This window comes from Portunus trituberculatus, chromosome 47 (assembly GCF_017591435.1).
Source record: "Portunus trituberculatus isolate SZX2019 chromosome 47, ASM1759143v1, whole genome shotgun sequence".
In the NCBI taxonomy this organism is placed as follows: domain Eukaryota; kingdom Metazoa; phylum Arthropoda; class Malacostraca; order Decapoda; family Portunidae; genus Portunus; species Portunus trituberculatus.
This window is the reverse complement of record NC_059301.1, coordinates 36,045,545-36,071,383: the sequence shown is the minus strand read 5'-3', so window position 1 is coordinate 36,071,383 and position 25,839 is coordinate 36,045,545. Positions and strand designations below refer to the sequence as shown.

At 38.6% G+C, this 25,839-nt stretch overlaps 1 protein-coding gene across 6 annotated transcripts in view; it reads left to right on the top strand.

Annotated features, from left to right (window-relative positions):
• Positions 1-25,839, top strand: part of LOC123498072 (carbohydrate sulfotransferase 5-like) — a 92,222-nt gene that overhangs the window by 63,206 nt on the left and 3,177 nt on the right. For all 6 annotated transcript variants that reach the window (XM_045245168.1, XM_045245170.1, XM_045245172.1 and 3 more), the window contains 3 exons: positions 4,002-4,090; positions 8,807-8,953; positions 9,577-9,775. In XM_045245168.1, the coding sequence (XP_045101103.1) occupies positions 4,002-4,090; positions 8,807-8,953; positions 9,577-9,775 (435 nt within the window). The remainder of the gene's footprint in view (positions 1-4,001; positions 4,091-8,806; positions 8,954-9,576; positions 9,776-25,839) is intronic.

Genomic DNA, 25,839 nt, shown 5'->3' with positions numbered 1-25,839 from the left:
CAAAGTTCGCAAATCGGGCACTATAGATGGCAGCGCGGGCGGACATACACGTCTAGTACTGGACTGTAAACAAGTCTGCCGCGTCACACGAGTGTTGTGCTACCATCAATATATCTACAGTAAGGTAAATGCTAATAAAAAAAAACAGTACAGATGTGTGTCGGCGGCATTGGCATGTGTTACGGCCCCACGTGGTGAGATGATGATGATGATGATGATGATGATGGTCGTCGGAGGTTTTGCCTTTGCCTCGGCACCTCCTGTTACTTCTATTCTTCCTGATCCTGCCTTTCTTTATTTTTCTTTCTCTTGTCTTCCACATCTGGTGCACAGTCTCTTTCTTCTCCTCAGTTTTGTTTTCTGAACAAAAACGTCTGATTTATTTTCCAACTTCCTGGTACAGCTGGTGCAGGTGCCGAAATGCCGTTAAAGACAACACTATGTTCCCACCGGAAATTTTTGCCGTTAAACACGGGATTCCGGTAAATCGCGTGCCGTTAAAGCGGGGTTCAACCTGTATAGGGTAAAGTCCGGCAATAGACCTCACATTTTCCATTGCCGGACATTTGCCATTCCCGGACAAGCCTTCCCCCCTTTTAGTCCGGCAAATCGAGGGTTGAGTGTACCAGGAAAAGTATTGGTGCCAGCACTGAGCCTTGTGGGACTCCACTCTCCACCACCAACCAGTCCGACCTTGCATCCCTTATTACCGTTCTCATCTCCCTCCATCTCAAGTAGTTTTCCATCCACTTTAACACTTTTCCTTTCAGTCCTCCATAAATCTCTACTTTCCATAACAGTCTCTCGTGAGGTACCTTGTCAAAAGCTTTCTTTAAATCCAAATATACACAGTCCATCCATCCCTCTCTCCTGTATTTTGTCAACCACTCTTGAATAAAAGCTCAGTAGATTTGTTACACATGACCTCCCTTTCCTGAAGCCAAATTGATGATCCGATAATAACTTATGATCCTCCAGGAACCGTATCCAATATTTCTTTATCACCCTCTCACAAATCTTACCGACCACACTTGTTAGAGACACAGGTCTATAGTTAAGAGGCTCTTCCTTACTGCCTCCCTTATAAATGGGCACCACTTCAGCTCTCTTCCACTCTACTGGTACTTCCCTGTTTCTAATGAGCACCTTATAATATCATATAATGGATCAATCAATTCTTCTCTACACTCCTTCAATAATTTTCCTGAAACTTCATCTGGTCCCATCGCTTTATCATCTTTAAGTTCCTCCAACATTTTATATAACTCCTTTTAGGTATCTTAATGTCATCCATGTGCACATTTCCTTGTACATTCTGAGGCTTTACAAACATTGTTTCTTTAGTAAATACTTGCTGAAACCTATTATTTAGCAATTCCGCTATATTCTTAGGGTCATCTACTATCCCTTGCTCTCCTTTTAATCTTTCAATGGACTCTCTTTTAAGTTTACCATTTATGAACCTGTAAAACAATTTTGGATGTTCCTTACTCTTGTCTACAATATCTTTTTCAAATTTTCTTTCTTCCTCCCTCCTTACCCTCACATACTCATTTCTTGCCACTCTATAATTCTCCTTATTTAGTATATTCCTGCTCTTTTCCATCTTTTCCAAGCCACATCTCTCTTTTCCTTAGCCTTAACACAAGTTGCATTAAACCAATCCTTTCTTCCTTCCTCTCTTGGTTTATACTTTGGTACAAATTTCATAACTCCTTCTTTATAATATTTCATAAAAATCTCATATTTCTTTTGCACTTCTCTGATTTGTAACATCTCCTCCCAATCTAATTTTCTGAAATAATTTTTCAAACTTTCTGTGTCCATCTTTCTATAATTCAATCTACCACTCCTGTATGTCTCGTCCTTCCTTCGCTGTGTTGTTGCTATCTGCATTTCCATAACCACATGATCACTCTTTCCCAAAGGACACTTGTATTGTATATCTCCACATAGGTACACTTCTCTTGTTAACACCAAATCCAGTCTAGCCGGTTCATCATCTCCTCTATATCTAGTATTTTCCTTCACCCTCTGTTCCATCATATTTTCCATCATTAGATTAAGAAATCTCTCTCCCATGCTTCCTCTCCAACACCACTTACTAGATTTTCCCAATCCACCTCCTTACAATTAAAATCTCCTACTAGTATCACCTTTCTTTTTCCAGATAATACACTTTCCAAACTCTGTAAAGTATCCTTGATCATATTGTCGTATTCCTTAATGTCCAAGAATTTGTTTTAGGAGGTACATAGGTCACCATGATTATTAATTCTTTTCCATCACTTTTTATCCTTATGCTTATCACTTCTGCGTTGTTCTTCCCATACCAAACCTTATCCACATTTATTTATTTCTTCGTCATAATCATAACTCCTCCTCCACCTTTACTCTCTATCCTTTCTCCATATATTATATTTATTATCCAAATTTATCTTTGTTTTTCATGCAATTTTGTCTCAGTCAAACACACTATATCAGGCTTCTCCACTATCATATAGTCTTGCAATTCCAATCTACTTGACAGTATCCCATCTATATTAGTATACATTACGGTCCACCCACTGCTCCTCTAGGGGTTCCTCCGTATTCCTTCTTTCCACATACCACTTTCTGACTCTCTCTCCTATAACTCTCCAAAAAAACTTTTCTCTTTCCTCCTCAGACCGCTCATCATTTTTCCTTCTCGCCTCTTCCACCAATTCCTTATATCTTCTCCTCTCTTCCTCATTTCTATTCTTTCTCACAAACACCTCTTTACAACCTTCTATCTCTCTTAACTTTGATGTTCTATATAGGACATCCTCCGCAGATTGTTGTGACTTCAGTACTACTTTAATCGGTCTGTTCACTCCCTCCTTATACGGACCCAGTCTATGGATCTCTTCCACTTCTTCTTGTAGGTCTTTTTTTTCATCATCATTTAGATTTTTGAACAGATCTCTTACCGTTTTCAATTCTTCCTTAATTCTCTTAGGCTTATATGTTATATTTTGTTCTTTCATCCCAAATATTAACACACTCTTCTTCTTTTCTGCTATTTCCTTATCAATGTTTCCTTATTCTTCATTACATTAACCAGTTCCTTGGACCTTTCTTTTTTGTCTTCCTTCAACTGATCTTTAATTATTTCTTGTAATCCAACCATCTCTGCTTCCCTCGACTCAGTCCATTGTGTTTTCTTCAGTTCCCATTCCCTTTCAAGCCTTTCATTCTGCTCACTAATCATTTCCTTAAAGTCATCTTTCTCCTTTACTACTCTCTCCATTTTCTCCTCCAACCGTCTCTTGTATTTTTCAACCTCCACCTTCAAATGCGCATTCTCATCCACCAATCGTTTTCATTTTCCTCCAGTCTCTTAACTCTTTCCTTCAAAGCCTTGCGGAATTCTCTATCCTGCTCCTCCTCACTCCTCTGAACTTTTAATTCCTTCACTAACTCCTCAAATCTCTTCTCCAACATCACCAATCTACCTTGCATTGTTGCCCCTGTTGAAGCTGGACTCATGCTTTGACTGGCCACTTTCGGTTTTGCTCCCTGGGCCTCATCAACATATTTTGAATTTGGTAATTTATTCCTTACCGGTCTATCCATTTTTCCTTACTTTTCCTGGGAACATGTGGGTGTGTGGTCACTGGGGGCCAGGCCTGGTAGTTACGTGTGTGGTTGGATACGTTGGCGGCTGCTATGGCTGTCCTTTGTGGGTTCCCGCTCTGTCGTTTGGAGTGTGGAGGTTCTCCCACCTCCGATCACTCCCATGTACACGTCACCAGGCTACGTTCACTCTGTACTCTCGTTCCCTCGCTCTGGTCGCCCCTCTATAGCAATAACTATTCTCACTCAAGCATATTGCTTAGCGTGTGGAGTGTTATTTAGATGCCGTTCATGCGCAGGAGGCACGTCCGTTCTCCACGGAGCGCGGTGTGTGTGTGTGTGTGCTCGGGCGCGCGCGTGTGTGTGAAATCTGAGTAAGAGAATGCCCTTTTCCACTCCCTCAGGCGTATAGAAGATCTCGTGCCAAAGTATGGGGGAAAACCTGTACGGAGTCTGGTCATCACTACTTGGCGCTCTGGATCCACATTCATCGGTAAGCCCGCAGTAGCCTATTAGTAATATAGTAGTAGAAGTAGTAGTAGTAGCGCATATGTGTGTATATATATATATATATATATATATATATATATATATATATATATATATATATATATATATATATATATATATGTGTGTGTGTGTGTGTGTGTGTGTGTGTGTGTGTGTGTGTAATTCACTGTTTGATCTGCTGCAGTCTCTGACGAGACAGCCAGACGTTACCCTACGGAACGAGCTCAGAGCTCATTATTTCCGATCTTCGGATAGGCCTGAGACCAGGCACACACCACACACCGCTACAACAAGGTCACAACTCCTCGATTTACATCCCGTACCTACTCACTGCTAGGTGAACAGGGGCTACACGTGAAAGGAGACACACCCAAATATCTCCCCCCGGCCGGGGAATCGAATCCCGGTCCTCTGGCTTGTGAAGCCAGCACTCTAACCACTGAGCTACCGGGCCGTGTGTGTGTGTGTGTGTGTGTGTATAGTAGTAGCACTTAGTAGTAGTAGTAGTAGTAGTAGGGTGAGGTGGGGGATGAACCGTACCGGTATGTTACTGGAAAAAATAATCACGAAAAATGTTAAACTTGTAAAATAAATGAAAAATAGTATTAGTACAATAAACTATAGATGTTGGATTTTTTGTATCATTTATGAAAGAGGTAAGGTCCACTAATTAGAGTTTTTCCAAAAGATACTAGTTACTTAGATCACCCCCTATATAAGGGGTGATCTGATACGAAACTGTGGAACCTTACCTTTCGAGTGAGACGATGTCCGAAAGCGAAAGTGGCGGCAGAGGAGGAGGGCAAACGGCAGAAAATATAGAAAAGGCAGGAAACATTAACACTTAACTTTACGAAACACTTAAAATCATTATTATTAGCTGTTACAAGTATTTCCAATACCATAATCCTACCTGTAGCCTACCCGGCGTGTGGAGAAAATGGCCCGCTCCTTCGTCTCATAGCATCACACAAGTACGTACATGCACACGAACGCACACACATGCCAGGTGCCTTTATACTTTTATTAATAGAACATCCAAATGACTTACTCGTCTAAGCAAGAGTCAAAACTCCACTTGTGAATTATATTCACAATGATAAAGCCTGTGAAGCACGATTACAAAATAAGAAAAATACGAACTGCTGCACTGACGTGTTCAGTTTCGGCAATCGGACAAGTGATTCCGTAATGTAAACAACAGGTCCAAAACATGCCGTCGCCCGCCACTAAAACCAGAAGAGATGGACTGTTTCACTGTGTATACGTATTTACCTCTGGTGTTTTTATTTACATAGTTTTAAATTTGTGGTGAGTGCTCTAGCAAATACGTAATGAGTGGTGAAACAAAAGTGCCGTAAAATACAGTATTTATTTATTTTTCTTTTTTTCAATTTCTAAATGGCGAGAATTTTAAAATTTTCTGCACGCAGGAATTTCGAATTTTGGTTTGTATCTTTCGTATGCTGAGTAATTTTTCGTAATATGAAGCGAAAAAATCTTCGCATATCATTTCGTAAAATGAAATTTTCGTATATAGAAGGTTTCGTATCTAGAGGTACCACTGTACTTTGAGCTAATTCTGGATGAATTAGATGAGTGTATGGAGAAGTGCAATGCTGATACCTTCATGCAAGATGGTACACCGTGCCATACGGCAAAGTTAATTGTTGACTGGTTTGATTTCTGCAATGTCAGCCTTTTAAAACCTTGGCCCGCAAATTCGCCAGACCTTAACCCTTTAGAAAATCTCTGGGTGTACATAAAACTGAAGCTAAAGGAGAGAGATATCTCCTCCCTCCCACGCCTCCAAGCCACTATTCAAGACATATGGGACAATATTGACGCTCAGTATCTCCACCACCTGGTGATTCACTTCCCAAGAGACTCTGAAAGGTCAAGAAGGCACGAGGGCATTCTATCAATTACTAGTTTAGGTGAATACCCTCATTGAAACATTTTCTGTGTCATTAATCTCCTTCACAGGATGTCACAGGTACCGCGCCTTCCGCTCTGACCAGCAGCGTACAGACCTGTTTTTTTAACTTCAACCTGTGTAAAGACAATGGAACGCATTTTAGTTAAATTTATCTATGACTACACCCAGTCTAATAACTTGCTAAATGAAGATCAATTTGGCTTCAGACCAGGCAGACCAACTGAGGATCAATTAGTTCTAACCTACCATCATGTTACTTCCTGTCTGGATCAAGGCTTTAATGTTGACTTCATTCTTTTTGATTTTTCGAAAGCTTTTGATACATTGTGTCACTCAATTCTTTTAGACAAGCTATTCAGTCTTGGAATCAGGGTTAAATTACTTTACTAGATCAAGGCATTTCTGGTTAACAGAAGTATGTGTGTGTGAGTCAATAACCAACTCAGCCATCCTAGAAAGGTCCTTAGTGGAGTCCCTCAGGGTTCTGTTTTGGGCCCTCTCCTGTTTCTTACTTATGTTAATTATATTAATGACAGTCTTACTTCTACAGTTAAAATATTTGCTGTATGTTAATTATATTAATCACAGTCTTACTTCTACAGTCAAAATATTTGCCGATGATCTTAAGCTTTATGTTTGTACCCGTGTCTCCCCTGGTCCTTGTCTGTTGAGAGAAATAACATCATGTCAACATGACATCAATATTTTACATCATGTCTACCATTTAAGGACTTAAGATGAACTCATCCAAGTGTGTGCTGTTAAGATTGATTGGTCATTACTGGGTATTTCAGGTCACTACTTACTTGATGATGTGGTCAGGCACATGCACACACAGACCCAAAAGGGTGCTTCAGCTCCCGCCCTTTTTTGCCCTCGTCAAAGCGCCCTTTTAAGCCCATTTTTTTTTCTTTTTATGAATTATTAAGTTTCTTTTGTGCATAGACTGCCCTGTCTAGTTGAAAGATGTCAGGATAGAATAAAATTGAAATACATAATTATTAGGTCTCAGAGATGCCCTTTACTATTCACGGGTCTACATGTACCCTTCCGCCAACAGCATTTGATTGGCAGGCACTATCTGTCACTGACACATGACCCTCTCAACTCTGTCCTACAGTTAGCCAACTTCAAGCACTACATTTATTTAGGTAAGTGAGCTATTTGCCCCAATACAGCAGTAGTAGTCAGCAGTAGTGGTGTATGGTCAGCTATGATCTGCTGTGATCAGCCACCTCCAGGTCTTTCTCGTATACAGAAATGTGTATTACAGAAAGAATAGCCTGTTATACTAACATTGTGATTTTAAAGCCTCACCTGTGAACCTTTTATTCAATCAATGACTGCTCCTCTCTGTGTCTTCCTGCACGCTGTGAATGAACAGCAAATGTCTGCGTGCCAAACAGTAAAGGAGCAGAGGCGAACACAGGTGGGGGTTGGGGGGGGCAGCAGGGTGGTCAGAACAGGGCTATAGATAAGGCGTTTTCAGTAGCGTCACCGCAAGGCCATACACTTCACGCTGAACAGGACAGTGCTGAGGACACCGTCGGTGGTGCCAGACGACTGTGTCACTGTGATCTCAATCCCTGGGAGAAGTTATCGTACACAACAGTCCCATGCTCCAGTGATGATGAGTAAATTTACTCCAGTCAGATTACTTTGAATATGATTTTATATTGGTTAATTTATTTCTTAGTCTTAGTTGTATTTATAGTCAATTATCTAGGGATTTGAATTGATATTCTGTTCAACTTGCACGCACAAAATGCCTTGAAAATAAAAAGGCAGTGTTTTTGGACAAGGTTTGAATGTTTTCTATTCTTTAAGCACTGGTCCGGACACCATTTCAAAAGTACCGGTTTGGCACCAGTATTGGATAAAACCCAAACAATACCGAACCTTAGAGAAGAATAATGCTGAACTCATTTGTGCGGTCCCTTTCATTGCTGAGGGAGACCTAGCTCTGTTATGATACGGCTAATGGAAGTTGTCAGTTAGCTAGATCAGATTGTAAATGAAAACCAGTCATCAGCATAATCTGACTGTAATGTTATAAACCATATTATGCGTTTTAGTTAATAAATAAATGCCATTTTTTTTTTTTTTTTTTTTTAGCTCACGCGCTTTGCACACTCGCATGGAATTGAACTGCCCTTTTAATACTCTGAGCCCCTGCTGCTCTACAACCCTGTGCACATCCCTGGATGTGGTAATATCAATTAAAGCAGCTGCCATGCATGGATTTGGGTGTCTTAGTGATATTTCTTTGAAGTTCCACCAACATGTGGCTAACATAATGCATAAAGCGAGCAGAGTGGCAGAGAACATCTTGAAATCCAGTTAAATGAGGCATAAATGTAACATAAATGAGGCTTCATTTATGTTACCTCTTTTCACCCCTCACATAAGACCATTATTAGACTATTCTTCATCTGTGGAACACAAGATGTCTTAAGACGAGAATGCTGGAAGGAGTGCAGAAAAGGTGGACTAAAACAATCCGTGGTATGGAACATCTTACTTACTTACCTAGACCGCTTAAAATCTTAAAATTTGTATTACGAGTATAAGGGTTGGCCAAACTTAGCGGGATGACTCATGAATCTCATATGTGTTGTAACTGATGTTCATCCTTCTTGTGTTTTCCTCCATATGTCATATCCATATTTTTTTTTTTTTTTTTGCCAATAGTGGTGTGAAGACAATGTTGAATAATATTTTTATTCATTGTTTTATTTTGTTATATTATTTTGGTTTTAGGTGATGTTCTGCAAAGCCATCCAGGAACATACTACCATTATGAGCCTTTGATGGATTTTGACATCAAGCAAGTGCGGCATGGGACGGCAGCCAAGCAGGCGCTGCATAACCTCCACCATCTCCTCAACTGTGATTATAGTGAGATGGGTGAGTATTATTGGGAAGGGGCTGTGGTGCTGTAGATATACTTGGTCATGTTATAAAAGGATTAAAGAAATTATATGACACAGACATCCATAGTGAGTGTGAAATCGAAATACTATTACAAAAAGCAAAGTCTATGTGCCTTACAGTGCATAAAGATTAGAGACTTGCGTAGGTGCTAGAAACCTATTTGAATTAGTAATGATTATGGTGATTTCCTCAAAGGGAGTTTACTATATGTGGTTTTAAACAGGGGCCAACAGTGGCCAGTGCCTTTGTAAAGTTGCTCGTGGCCCCTATTATGATCCCTGTGCTGCACAGATAATTTTGTTTTGGTTTTAAATACACTAAATTGAACATTCTAAATGCTCAAATATTGGCTTGCTTTGACCCTATATGTGGCCCCCCCAACAAAAAAACAAAAAAACAAAAAAAAAAAAACATTGGCCCCTACCTCAGCTTCAATAGTTATTTTGGTCTAGAACTGCCACTGGAGTTTACCCATGGAGGACATAGTAATAGTACAGTACAACAAAGATATGGGAGTAGATTTTATTGAATAATTCTAAGTACATTCTGTAGATACATGACTGGATGGATATTTAAATTGATTTATAATTTTGCAGATCATTATCTGAATTATGGACAGGGTCACCAGTGGCTCTTTGAGCACAATAAGCGGCTGTGGCAATACTGCAAAGCCTTCCCTCACATTTGCTGGAGTCCTCGATTTCTTACACCCTTCTGCAAACTGTTCCCTTTCCAATCTCTCAAAACTGTTAGGCTACGACTCAACCTCACCACAGAATTTCTGCAAGATAAACGGTAAGTGCTAAAACCTGCAAATAGTCTATAGCAAAAAGGATAGAAATTCTCTATAGTGTGTTCCTAAGAGATTACTGTTTAGATGATCTTTGTAGAAGGTATAGTATTCAGGCACATTTAACAAGGAAGTATTGTGTTTCAGGCTTAGTGCAGTTTTGTAGTGAAAGATAGAACATTTAGACATATGTACTTGTACCTAAGAAGAAAATTACCAGTATGTATTTTAGGTTTAGTGCAGTTATATATATTGAAGAGTGTAGCATTCAGAGGTAAAGTGGAGGTAAAAGACACCTCCTGAAATGATAATTCACCGTGTAACAAAGCTTTTGTCCTTGAGTTGAAACTGTTATTTCTTATTTGCTGTCTAGAAAACATGAAAAAACACTTATATTCATTTCTAATTTTGCTTTAGTGTCCAGGGTAATGACATTTTTTAAATTTACCCATTCTCATAGGGACAAAGTGGCAAATTTGAAGTTTGACTTGAACAAAGTAGATACAAAACGACATATAATGCAATGATGGCATTTATTTATTCTAGAATTACACCAGTGAGACAATAGACACATTAGAAATGAGTAGTTCTTCTAGATTTACGCTTATACTGTAGATTACTCTCTCTTAGGAGGAGTGGGTATGGGGAGCTCAGAGCAGTGTGGCACTGGCACAATGGATGACAGAAGGTCAGGATATATGATAGCAGGCGCATTTTTGCCTGCTCGACGTTTGGAAGGGTCTACCATACAGAAAAAGAAATTGCTTGAGTGATCAGTTGGTTCCCTCCAAAATCGGGGGATTGCAAATCTCATAGCTCTGTTTTCCCCTCTCTACCAACCTGTAAAAAGCAGAATGAAAACATAAGTATAAAAATACAGATACATTCAACTCAGTGTAAGAGGATATGTTAAAATAAAAAAGTATATACTGTGTATATATATATTTATATATATATATATATATATATATATATATATATATATATATATATATATATATATATATATATATATATATATATATATATATATATATATATATATATATATATATATATATATATATATATATATATATATATATATATATATATATATATATATATATATATATATATATATATATATATATATATATATATATATATATATATATATATATATATATATATATATATATATATATATATATATATATATATATATATATATATATATATATATATATATATATATATATATATATATATATATATATATATATATATATATATATATATATATATATATATATATATATATATATATATATATATATATATATATATATATATATATATATATATATATATATATATATATATATATATATATATATATATATATATATATATATATATATATATATAAAGTAAGGTCCCGAGTTACGTCGGTCTTGAGTTACGTCAAACTCGCACTTACGTCAGTCCACTATAAGGCAATTTAAGATTTTAAAAATTTAAAATTTATTAATCGTAAAGCGCGGGGTTTATTGTTATTGTTGGCCGCCAGGCGTCACTAATGGTTATCCACCACACCGCCCACCTCATGCTTGAATACAATAACACTCTACGTACCTCAGTTCCATCACACCGTTGCCCCTGGCAAGAGTGTTCCTACATCTGCGTTTGCTGACTATCTTAGTATCTTGCTCAATGGCACCAAAAAGAAAACTCCTGAGTGATAGCAGTGATGCTAAGAAAAGGAAAACCATTGCACTACAAGAAAAAGTGGACATAATTAAAAGACATGAGAAGGGAGGCAGCAGCTGTGTGTAAGGGAGTCAAGAAGAAAATGGGAAGCCCGTTACCATGACAACGGGGAGGTTGACGACCTTGAGGGCTCACGCACCTATCACAACAATAACAACTCCGGAGCCTTCGCCTGGGCCACAGGACACTCGCAGCTGACTTGCACCGTCTGCGCTTGTCTGCTGATCCCTATTGCCCTTTCCTATTGCATTTCCTGCCCCGCTGCCCACGCTTCTACTCCCACCGCACTGCACTACGTTCCCAGCTGTCCGCCCTGAGTGTCACAACATTCGACCTGCCCACCCTCCTGGCGGCCTCAGGTGTCCACCCCTCTGGCAACATGCATTCCTTCGCGTTCGCGGCCCTAATCAACAACAAAAACAAGCTTGTGTTTCATATTCCTACATACTTGTAAATATTATAACAATATAACCTTTTACTTATATAACGCTTCTACTCCTACCGCACTCCACAAAGCTCCCAGCTGTCCGCCCTGGGCATCACAACATTCGACCTGCCCACCCTCCTGGCGGCCTCAGGCCGCCCCTCTCGGCAACCTGCAGTCCTTCGCGTTCGCGGCCCTAATCAATATATTCCTACATAGTTGTAAATAATATACCAATATAACAATATAACCTTTTACTTACCTGAATAACCATAAAAAATTAATGGTTGAAAACTCGATAATATGCTTTGAAAGTACAAAACTCGAGTTACGTACAAAATCGACTTACGTCATGTTTCAGGAACGTAACTCTGACGTAACTCGGGACCTTATATATATATATATATATATATATATATATATATATATATATATATATATATATATATATATATATATATATATATATATATATATATATATATATATATATATATATATATATATATATACAGTAAGCCCCAATTTAGCAAAATCCAGCTTAGCGAAACCCTTATTTAGCGACTGTCTGGAAAAAGGCCAAGCCCTCAAGTTTAGCGATTTTCTCTCATATTTAGCGAATGTACTGCGCTACACTGTCCTGCCTCCCGCTTGCTCTGAGCCAATTGTCCCGCCTCCCGCTCGCTCTGAGTCAATCGCGTGTCTGTTTGGCCGTGACGTCAGCCCCACAGTGCCTCCGGCATTCCCGCTCGACACTTGAGCTATTATGTGTGTTAATCTAGCGTGTGAACTCATTTTTTGTGCTCCCATCCTCGCTGTTTAGCGAGTTTCGCTATCACCATGGCCTCCACTAGTGGTTCAGGGGGTGCTGATTCTTGTGAAGGTGGCGATGTTGCAGCTGTAAATGGGGACTCGAAATGGGGACTTAGGGCGGACGAAAGACTGATTGGTATTTTTCCCTATTTAAAGTACTATTCAAATTTGGCGAAATTCCAATTTAGCGATGGTTTCGGCAGACTAATAGGATTGCTAAATGTGGGGGCTTACTGTATATATACAGTAATACTTTGCTTAATGAACGTTCATCTAATGAATTTCCGGTTTAACGTACTATATAAAGTTAGACCAAAAAGTCCGCATACCGTACAATCACATCTGTTTTAGCGAATTTTCTGGGTTTGAATTTGCCAGGTGATGGACGCGGCAGCTTCGCTGTGATTGGCTGGCTCCCCACCTCTGTCTCTAGCGCTCCTGGAGCTGGATCCAAGATTCTTTAACAACGTCAGAGCAACCTCCTGCTGCGAAATGGCTTCCATAAATGCTTGGAGGGACGGTGACAAGGTTGCTATCAGGTTGCTCTGAGGTTGCTGGGAACACCACCTCTGGAGGTGGTGTTACTGTCTTATATATGCATTTATGTTCACAAAACAACATTTCTATTAGTTTTTTACAAACCTTTCAAGAAAGGATTGTTTGTATGCATAAAGTGAAATACATGGAATACAAAAATAAAGCAGAGATGAGATGAGCCACGAGAAGCAGGAGATGCCACTGCCGCTTCTTCTCTTGTGACCCTTTTTTGTGTTGTTCACCATGATATTAAATTTATGTTTCTACTCCTCTATTGCCTGCTATAATGGATATCATATATTAGTATTCATATACGCTCATGCCATAAGGATAACCGCGACTCTGTGGCATTACTGTGAATTACTAATGAAATACCGCGGTATTTCATTAGTAATTCACTATCACTCGGTGCCATGGAGTCGAGGTTATCCTCATGGCATGAGCATATATGAATACTAAGATATGATATCCATTACAGCAGGCAATAAAGGAGTAGAAACATAAATTTAATATCGTGGTAAAAGACAACACGCAGGCTAAAAGGGTCACAAGAAGAAGAAGAAGAAGCGGCCGAGTCACTGTGAGTCTCCACTTCATCTGTGGCCGATCTTATCTCTGCTTTATTTTTTGGTATTCCATGTAAGATTTCACTTTATGCATTACAAAACAATCCTTTCTTGGTGTCAAGGTTTGTAGAAAGCTAGTAGAAAAATATAATTTTTTTTAACCCATGTGGTATGTTGGGGACCAGCCCAGAATGCATCCCCCCTATTTCCATTATTTCCTATGGGAAAATTAAGTCTGCTTAACGAATTTCCGCTTTACGAACAGCTGACATCCCCTATCCTGTTCGTTAAGTGGAGTATTCCTGTATGTATGTATATATATATATATATATATATATATATATATATATATATATATATATATATATATATATATATATATATATACAGTAAAAGCTCAATTAGTTGGATCTTATGGGGGGAAAACCAGTCCGAGTAAGGTATTTGTCTGGCTATGTGTGATAATGACCCATTTTTACCCTTTTTTACCATATTTTTATTTTTATTTATTTATTTGTTTTATTTATTTATTATTTTTTTTTTTGTACCTTACTTCACTGTCATTCATTTTACACCGTCTACTGCAATTAGTGCATGATATTTTCTCTTACCTCCATCGAGTCATTCCAGATCGGAATCTGAAAGATGTTCCAAGGCTGCCTATGATGTGGAGGGTGTAGGACTGGCAATTGGAGTTGAAGGAGGTGTAGGAGTCTTTGGACGAAAAAACGAATAAATTTTCAGCTGTTTTTCTGAGCTATGTTGGAGGTCAATGATCGCACGCCTGACAATCCATACCGAGTACGAAATTTGCAGCATTCTTAATCTCAATCCCTTGAACAGCAACCTCAACGCCCACCTGTTGCCGATGCCACTTCGTTACAGCTTCTTCAAGTTTTTCTGATCTTCCATACTGCACTCGTTTTCTCTCTAACCCTGCTTTCTTATATTGGGTGCTTTCCCTATTATCATCACTTTCTGAGACAAATTTCAGTAGCTTTTTCTTTGCTCTTTTTTATGTCACTGATGGTTTGCTTAGGTATGCCATATTGAAGACTAATTGCAGCAGGTTTCACTCCATTTTCAAGCTGTTCAATTATTTCAAGCTTTTCCTTGATGGTTAACCTTTGGAGTTTATGCTTAGGCATGATGGTTGAGGCACACAGACACTGTATTCCAGTAGAGATTGCAGGAGCCAGTGAGTGTTATGGCGAGTGGATGACTGGATGTTAACAAACCAAAGTCCGAACTCGAGAGCGAGTTATGGCGAGTCATTTTTGCGGTTCCCCCCATAAAAAAAACTATTATTTCAAAAAACTATTTTGGCTGTTTTACGTTTCCTATAGTTTGTTTTATGGTTTTTTAATGTGTTTTAAGTGAAAACAAGATGTTCTACTTAACATTTACGTATAAATTCCTTCTTTATTTTATGAATTTTAGATATAAAAAATATATATTTTTGGCCAAATTCGAAATGTGCGAAGATGTAGGAAATCCGAGTATTTGGGGTCTGACTTAGTGAGGTATTACTGTATATATATATATATATATATATATATATATATATATATATATATATATATATATATATATATATATATGTATGTATTTACCTAATTGTATTTACCTAATTGTAACATACGGGAAAAGAGCTATGCTCGTGTTGTCCCGTCTCCATATCTATTAATGTCCAGCTTTTTCTTAAAATCATGAATATTCCTTGCGTTGACCACTTCCACGTCTAAACTATTCCATGCTTCCACCCTTCTATGAGGGAAGCTATATTTTTTCACATCTCTCCTATAAGTGGCCATTTTTTATTTTTTCCCATGCCCTCTCGACACTCTTTCATTCCACATACACAGATCTTCCCTATCCATTTTTCCATGCCAATCATCACTCTGTATATTGCTATCAGGTCTCCCTTTCTTCTGTTTTCCAGGGTCGGAAGTTGCATTCTTTTCAGTCTGTCTTCATAAGTCAAATCTCTTAAGTCAGGCACCATTTTGTTGCAGCCCTCTGTACTTTCTCTAGTTTCCTTATGTGTTTCTTTAAGTTCGAGCCCACTGTATTGTTGCATATTCAAGCCTCGGTCTTATCATTGCAGTAATTATTTTCTTCATCATTTCTTCATCTAAATATACGAACGCCACTCTTATGTTCCTCAATAAGTTCAATACTTCTCCAATTATTTTGTTTATATGTCTCTCTGGCGATAGGTCATTGGTAATTGTCACCCCAAGGTCTTTTTCTTCATGACTGGTTTTATGTCTTCATTTCCTATCTTGTACATACTCCTGATTCTTCTTTCACTCTTGCCAAACTCTATTTTCTTGCATTTTGTCGTGTTGAACTCCATTTGCCATGTACAGCTCCATTTCCATATTCTGTCCAAGTCTTCCTGGAGTAGTTCGCAATCTTTGTCACATCTCACTTTTCTTAACAATTTTGCATCGTCTGCAAATAGGCTCACATAACTGGACACCCCATCCACCATGTCATTTATGTAGACCGCGAACATTACTGGTGCCAACACTGATCCCTGTGGAACTCCACTCTCCACCAAGCCCCATTCTGATGGTCTGTCCTTAATTATTGTTCTCATTTCTCTTCCTACCAAAAGTCTTCCATCCATTTTAGTAAACTGCCATGCACTCCTCCTACCATTTCAAGTTTCCAGATCAGTCTCCGGTGTGGTACCTTATCAAAGGCCTTTTTTAAATCCAGATATATTCCATCAGCCCAACCATCTCTTTCCTGTATTACATCTATCACCCTCGAATAGTAACATATCAGGTTTGTCGTGCATGAACGCCCTTTTCTAAAACCAAATTGACACTCACAAAGTATGTCATTTTCTCCAAGAAGTCTGTCCATCTATTCTTCACCACCCTCTCACACATCTTAGCTACCACACTTGTAAGTGACACTGGTCTATAGTTCAATGGGTCTCTCTTGTTACCTGATTTATAGATTGGGACAATGTTAGCTCTTTTCCAGTCTTGGGGCACTACACCTTCCCTTAATGAGGCATCAATTACTTCACAAACTTTTTCTGCCAGTTGCTCCTGCATTCTCTTAAAATCCATCCTGATACCCCATCAGGTCCCACAGCTTTTCTCACTTCTAAACTCCCCATCATATTCTTGATCTCCTCCACAGTTACTTGAAACTCCTTCATAATCCCTTTCTGTTCCATTACCAGTGGTTTGTCAAAAGCAGTCTCCTTTGTGAATACCTTCCGAAAGCATCCATTCATAGCCTCTGCCATTTCCTGGGATCTTCACTGTATACTCCATTTACTTCTAAACTTTCAATACTTTCTCTATTTTTGATGTTGTTGTTCACATGTCTGTAAAAAGCCTTGGTTGGTCTTTACATTTATCAATTATATCCTTTTCTTGTTTCTTTCTTTCTTCTCTTCTAATCAACACATATTCATTTCTTGCTCTTTTGTAACTTTCCCACTGCTTAATCCTTCTTTTCCTTCTCCACCTCTTCCATGCATCCTCTTTTCTTGTTCTAGCCTTTTCACATCTATCGTTAAACCAGTCCTGCTTTCCAACTTCTCTATGTTGTCTTATTGGTACAAATTTTTCTCACCTTCTTTGTATATTTTATAAATTCCTTCCACTTTTCATTTGCTCCTTAGCACTCTTGAATTTCATCCAATTTGTCTCTTGAAAGAATTTCTTTAGGTTTCCAAAATCTGTCTTGGCATAATTCCATCTTCCCACTTTATATTCTTCATTTCTTCTAGATTTCTCTTCATCTATCACCTTGAACTCCAAAACTGCATGATCACTCTTTGCTAAAGGGCACTCCACCCTCATCTCCTCAATGACCATTGGCTCTGTACTAAAGACCAAGTCCAGTCTTGACGATGCTCCTCTCCTCCAAACCTAGTATCTTCTTTGACCCACTGAGTTAACACATTTTCCATTGCCAGTGTCAATAGTGTATTTCCCCATGTTGTCTCTGATCCTTCCATTGACCAGTCCTCCCAACACACCTCTTTACAATTAAAATCTCCCATCATTATAGTTCGTTCACAGCCACCCAACATTTCTTCCAGACATGTTCCTGTATCATTTATCATTTCTTCATATTCCTGTACTGACCATGCATTTGTCTTAGGTGGTACGTACACCACTATGTAGTGCCTCTTTTTCCTTCATTAGTTTCTGCTCTGATCTTTAGCACTTCTGCCTTTCCCATACCTTCTTTCACTTGATCCACCTTTATATCTTTTTTAACCAGCAACATCACTCCTCCTCCCATCTTACCTACTCTATTTCTTTTCCAAACATTATATTTCCTTCTCCAACCATCATCAGGTCTTCTCCTCTCTCAGTTTTGTTTCAGTAAGACCCACAATATCTGGGTTCTTGTCCCTCAAGTAATCGTTGAGTTCTAAAATCCCGATATCACTCCATTTATGTTGGAATACATTACATTCCGCTCATACGTAAGTTTCTTTAGTCCTTTCTTGCTGTACTTTTCTGGGTTATGAACCACTTCCTCAGTCTCATATCCAAGATTCTCCAGAAAACTCTTTCTTCTCCTCTTCTGTCCTCTCTTCATTTTTTTCAAAGCCTCCTTTCTCAACTCATTTAACATTTCTCTTCCTTTTCACCGAGATCTCTTCTCAACCAAATCTTCCTTGTTGTTTCCTGCTGGGCTAGCCTCCATGACTTCTCCACCAATTCATCTACATCCTTTTGTGACTTAAGTTTGATTCTTATTGGCCTCATACCTTCTCTTGTGAACTTTCCAATTCTATGGAAGTCCTCTATTTCTTGTACTAGGTCTTTTCCTCCTCCTGCACCACATTAATGATATTATTTATCACCTTTTTATGTTTTTTCTCTCTCCATTTTACTCGGTGTCTTATCCTCCTCCACACCAAATATCACCACACATCTCTTTTTGTCTACAGTTTCCCTCACCAATGTCTCATTTGATTTAATAACCTTCACCACTTTCTCAGCAATCTTCTCTTCTATGATCTGTTGATCTATAATTTCAGCAAGGCCCAAAGTTTTCTCCCCAGACTCTTTGATTTCCTTTTCCAGACTTGCAACTTTGTAATTTACCTCCTTTCTTTCCACTTCCTGACTTTTTTTCCATTCAGCCTGCTTCTCCATCACTTTTCCTAGAGATTCTCCACATTTTTCGCAATTCACTTTAATTAGCTTAACTTCCTCTTTCAGTGCTTCATTTTCCTTCTTCATATCGGCACACTCCTTCATTACATTGTGTGTGTGTGTGTGTGTGTGTATGTATGTGTGTGTGTATTTACCTATTTGTATTTACCTATTTGTGTATTACAGGGCCCGAGCTAAGCTCTCTGTGTCCTGTCTCCTTGTCCATTCCTGTCATATCTCTCTTTCATCTGATTGACACACACCGCGTCAACGACATCACTGCTCAGTTTATTCCACTTATCAATGCTACGATGCAGGAAACTATATTTTCTCACGTCATTTAGACAGATGTCTTTATTAGCTTTTTTCCATGTCCTCGGAGATGATTACTTGTGGTCACCTTTATCAACTCTCTGTCCAGTATGTCAATCTTGTTCACCAATTTATACATAGTTATCATGTCTCCTCTTGTTCTTCTCTCTTCTAATGTGGTCAGCCCCAGCTTCCTCAGTCTTTCCTCATAGTCTAACTCCCTGAGTCCTGGTACCATCCTTGTTGCCGGCCTCTGTACCCTTTCTACCTTCTTCACATTTTTCTTCATATGCGGTGACCAGACACAAGCTGCATATTCTAACTGGGGTCTTATTAAGGTACATAATATCTTCTTCATCATTCCTTCATCTAGGTAGTGGAATGCAAGGCCAATATTTTGAAGCATGTTATATGTTTTCCCAAAATCTTGTTAATGTGTTTCTCCGGTGACAAAGTGTTTTGCACGGTTACTCCTAAGTCTTTCTCCTCATTGGTGTCTTTAATTTTCTCATCACCCAGCCTGTAATCCCAGTTTGGTCTGTATCTACTTCTTCCCATTTTCATAACATGGGTCTTGTCTATATTAAATTCCATCTGCCACTCCTTACTCCACTCATATATTTTATCAAGATCTTCCTGTAACTTGTTACAATCTTCCACATTCTTTACTCTCCTCATAATTTTAGTATCGTCCGCAAACATGTTCATATAACTGTCAATTCCTACTGGCATATCATTAACATAAATAAAAAACATGATGGGACCAAGCACTGACCCTTGTGGAACTCCACTGGTTACCTTCTTCCACTCGGACTTCCTTCCTCTCACCACTGTTCTCATTTCTCTTCCCACTAAGTAATTTTCCATCCATTTTGCTAGTTTATCATTTACTCCTCCAATCTTCTTTAGTTTCCACATCAGTCTATTGTGTGGTACTTTATCAAAGGCCTTTCTCAAGTCCAGGTAGATAGCATCCACCCATCCCTCTCTATGTTGTAGTATGTCAGTCACTCTTGAATAAAAACATAATAAATTGGATACGCATGATCTTCCTTTTCTGAAACCAAACTGCCTTTCACTCAGAATGTTTTCACTTTCTAGATACTCACTCCACTTAGCTTTAATTACTTCTTCACATACCTTGCACAATATACTAGTCAACAATACTGGTCTATAATTTAGCGGTTCCATTCTACTACCATTCTTATATATAGGCACAATGTCAGCTCTTTTCCACTCTTTCGGGACTAATCCTGTTCGTATGGAGGTTTCCACAATATCAAATACGGGTTCAACAATTGATCCTTACATTCATTTAGCAACCTCCCAGATATGCCATCAGGCCCCATTGATTTATTAATATCCAGATTGCTTATAATTTTCCTTACATCTTCCTTAGTAACCATGATGTCATGCATTTGCTTTATTTCCGTAGGCCTTCCTCCCTTAAAATGCTCCTCCTTTGTAAACACTTTGCAAAAGTTGTTGTTCAAAATTTCAGCTCTATCTCCAGCATCCTCATATACTTCTTCCCTGTTTTTAACCTTTACTATTGCCTCCCTTATATTTAGTTTTCCATTTATGAATTTGTAAGACATTTTTGGGTCACTTTCACAGTTTTCCACCACCCTCTGTTCATATTCCTTCTTCCTTCCTTACTTCAACATATCTATTCCTTGCTGTTTTGTAAACTTCTCTTGATAATACATCACTGTTTTTCTTAAGTTTCTTCCATGCCTTTTCTTTGTTCTTTTTTTATTCTTCACAATTTCTATTAAACCACTGTTTATTATTTAAAGTCCTCTTTCTGTGATATGGCACAAACTTTTTCACAGCAGAGTTATACAAATCCATAAATTTATCGTATTTCAATTGCATATCCCTTTCCTGGTATACCACAGACCAGTCAATTTCATTAAAGAACTCCCTTATATGGATATAATTTGCCCTAATATAATTTAATTTTTCCTCCCTGCGTTCCACAATCTTATTCCGTATCTAGCTCAAAGCTTAGGACATCATGATCGCTTCTCCCCAAGGGACATTTATGTTCAATTTCCTCTTTTAGAGAGATGCCCCTGGTAAATACCAAATCCAACCTTGCTGCAACGTCTTGTCCCCTGCACCTTGTTGGTGATCTCACCCACTGTGTCATCAAGTTATTTGTTGCTACCTTTAACAATTCCTCTGCCCACTCACCACCGTTCACCATTTCGTAGTCTTCCCACACTATTTCTTTATAATTAAAGTCTCCGACTATCATCACTTTATCCTTTCTGATGAGTTCTTGCTTCATTCTGTCTAGAGTATTTCTCATCACCATTTGGTACTGTTCATATTCCCAAGCACTGGTTCTGGGTGGTATGTATACTGTTATAATATTAATGTCCCTCTTGCCATCTGTTATAAGCATACTTATCACTTCCTCATTTCTCTTACTATAGTTCACCTCCTTCACTATCAGATCTTCTTTAGTAAGAACCATTATACCACCACCTCCTTTATTTTTTTCTATCATTTCTCCATACTTTGTAGTGTTTTACAACAAACCAGTCTAGCTTTATTTCGGGCCTTAGCTTTGTTTCCACTACACACATTATGTCCGGTTTGTTATTTCTTAGGTAATCCATACATTCTAGCCTCTTAGACAGAAATCCATTTATATTCATGTAAGTCACTTGTATTCCATTCCTAGTCTCATTCTTCCATGTAATGTCTATTCCATCTGTTTTATCCACCACTTCTTTAGCCTCCCATTTCTCATCCTCCAAAAAAACTTGGTCTTTTCCTCCTCTGTTCTTTCGTCATTCCTCTCTTTCACTTCAGTTACAAGCTCTTTCATTTTCATTCACTCATCCTGTGACATATTTCTTCTTATGTAAATTGTTTTGGTTTCCTCCGAGTCCTTAAGTTTCCAAGCCCTCCTCAACAAGGCCTCAGCTGCCACCTGAGACTTTAATTTCAATTTTAATGGTCTATTCTTGCCTTCCTCAAAAGCTTGTAATCTCACACTTTCTTCTACCTCAGCATATAGGTCCTCTTCTTCCACAGAGATCTTGTTCAGTAAAGACTTAATCCTGTCATTTTCCTTATTCCTCCTGTCCTGCCAGTTCCTGTTAGTTTCTTCCCTCAATCCTATTATGATCACACATTTTTTCTTTTCAGCGATATCTCTCACCACATACTCATTTTCCTTTAGTGCCTTTACCATTTCCCTCTGCGTAATCCCTTTATTTTCCTCTTCCTGCTTTTTCACTATCTCCCTAAAGGACCTTTGTACCTCCTGATGTTCATGGTTCACTTCTTTCATCCTGGTATCAATTAGATTAAGGCATTCCTCCTTCCTCAAGTCCCCTTCGGATATTTTCATCTCCATTTCCATGAGTTTAGCCTTCATCTCTTTATATTGATTCCTTAGTTGTTGGTTTTCTTTCTCCATCTCTACTTTTTCCTTCAATTGCTCTTTATTCGCTATTGTTAACAAATAGATCTCATTTTTGAACGAATCATTCTCGGCTATAACTCTATCCAGTTTTTCTTCTATGGAAAAAATGTTTAGGAACTTACTTTCCAGTGCCTGAACTCTTGCATCCATATCTACTTTCTCCAGTCCTCTTGGCGTAGTTATAAAACCTTCAAAGTCCCGGGCTTGTCTAGACGCCATATTTGTTATCGTCAGCTGATTACGGCCAAAACAATCACTGCCCACACTCTCCTCTCAGGGACCACTCTCCATATCCCTCACTTTCAACACTATGCGACAGTAGGACATTAACAGGACACTAACTTAGAGGTACCCGGGCCCTGTAACACCATAGGTATTTTCCTTCTTCCGTCTGCAGCCGGAGACGAGCCGTCCTCTCTCAGCGACGGCGAGTGTGTGTGTGTGTGTGTGTATATACATATATTAGTGTTTTTCTTACCTTCCAGAGTTATTTTGCAGAGTTTGCACATGAAATGAGGTGCCCAAGGTTTGTCCTGATCCCTGACAGGCATGCCAAAATATGCATTGTAGGCCTCGCACATTTTCAGTGATCTTTCCAGAGAGTACTTTTTAACTCTAGTTTTGATAAACTAGCCACAGACGTAGCAAAATGCGTCTGCCGGATGCTTACAACCTCTGGATGCCATGCTTGATGAATGCAGATAGTAATGACTGATAACGATCGACTTGTTTACACATTAACGGCTAGAAGTGAACTGACCTGTTGAGCATATGTTCCCTGCATTTATACTGCCATATATGTTGCAAGAATGTTCCGAAGTTCGTGAAACATTTGGAAAGAATAGTTTTTAAGGTTCTGGAGTCATCTAGAAAGTTATTTGATTTTTTTTTCACAAAATTAGTGTAGAATCTGTCTGGATTTCAAAACATCACTGGCCAGTTTATAAAAATCAAAGTTTAAAGAGAATAAGCATTATATTCTTTGTTTTTTAGATGAAAGGAAATAGAAAGTAACATTAATTGACCAAAGACCAAAATTTTGTTACACCGTGTAATTACTCCCAGTGAAGTCTAATGCACTGGATCAGTTTGTTGTGAACTTATCATTAAAGCCAGTGTGGCCTTACTGAATATTTCCCTTTGTGTCTCACAACATAATGGGTAGTTACAGCCTGCGCTCTAAAGATAACTCTTTCATACAAAACAACATGCACCTAGTTTCACTGACACCCTTCACTTCAGAATTCAAAACTAGATATGATGACTCCTACACCAGCACTGTAGTCCTCTTCTAAGGAAGGGGCCATAAATGTCCCTAGGTTGGAATGCTCTTCTGGTATCTTGACACCCCCTCAACTTTTTCTTTTATTAACTTCTGCAACATTTGCAGTCTTAGATCTAATCTTCAATTTGTAGAAGTAGAACACCATCTTTCCTCTATTAAACCTCATCTTCTTCCTCACTGAAATACAGGGGTGTGAGACAACTGATAGTAGCCTCTTTTCTATTCCCTCCTACTTTATCCTCATTTTCATTCCCAAGCTGGATGTTGTGTTTGTGTGTAATGACATGACTTGCTCTTGTGCTCATGCTTTTGAATCTTTTGAGTTTTTCACCATCAGGCTACAACTACAGAGTCACTCTCAAACTAAATTTATCTACATTGTGTAGGTCTCACCTAATTCCTTTGATTATACAGAATTTTTTTGATTACTTAACTTCCAAAGTGGATCACACTGACTCTTTCTTTTCACAGAGATCTCCATTCTTGGAGACTTCAATGTTCACCACTAACTTTAGCTTTCCCTTCCCTTTACTTATCTTGGTGAATGAGCCTTCAGCTTTACTATCCTCCATGACCTAGAGCAACTGGGTGCAACACCTGACTCATATTCTTGACCATCTTGGAGATACGCCCAACATTTTTGATTTTTTCATTGCCTGTAGTCCTTCTGGCTTTGGTGTTACCCTATCTTCTCTGGTGGGCTCCTCCGATCATGATCTCATTTCTGTATTTCTGTCCTATTTCTCCAATCCCTCTTCAAGATCCCCAAAGTTGAGGTGGCCTCTGGCACCTTGCCTCTGCCAGTTGGGGGGCCTGAGGAGATATTATGCTGATCTTCACTGGAATGATTACTGTTTCCATGTCAGAGACCCATTTCTGTGTGCTGAATGCATAACAGAGGTGATAGTGTCTGACATGTAGGTGTACATTCCTCACCCTTTTTCTCAACCTAAACCTTCTAAGCCTTGGTTTAAGACAATCTGTTCTTGTGGTATCCATGTTAGAGAGATTTTTCACTAAAGGTACTTGAACCTTCTATCACTTGAATCTCCTGTGCTTTTTATTTCTGCACTTAATCATGCCAAGTATGTTCTCCAACTAGCCAAAATCTTTTGAGATCCAATTCCCCTTGAGACTTTTGGTACCTAGCCAAAAATATCTCTAGTAACTTTGCTTTTTCATTTTTCCTTCCATTATTTCATCCTGATGACACTGCTGCCATCTCGTCTGTTTCTAAGGTTGAATTCTTAGCTCAAACCTTTGCTAAACTCTACTTTGGATGATTCAGGGCTTCTCCCTCCCTCTCCTCCACTCTCGAGCTACTCCATGCTAGCTACTAAAATCCTCAGCAATGACATTTTCCATTCCCTCGCTGGTCTAAACCCTCAGTAGGCTATGTATCTGATAGTCCCTCCAATTGTTCCCAGAAACTGTGGCTCTGTACTTACACCTTACTTTGTCAGACTCTTTCATCTCTGCCTATCAATATCTACCTTTTCTTGCTGAAAGTTTGATTACATTTAACCCATTCCTAAAAAGGTTGACCATTCTAATCTGTCAAACTAGTCTTATTGCTTTAATTTCCTGCTCATCTAAAGATTTTTTAAATCTAATATTCTCAATAAAAAAAATTCTTAAACATCTATTTACTTCACAATCTTCACCTATATGGTTTTCATTAGTCACTTCATTGGTGGTCTGTTTTTCTTGACTTTGTGTTAGTTATCCTCTTTAAGGGATTTTAGTAAAACTTTTGCTGTCGCGTTAGACATTTCAAAAGCTCTTGAT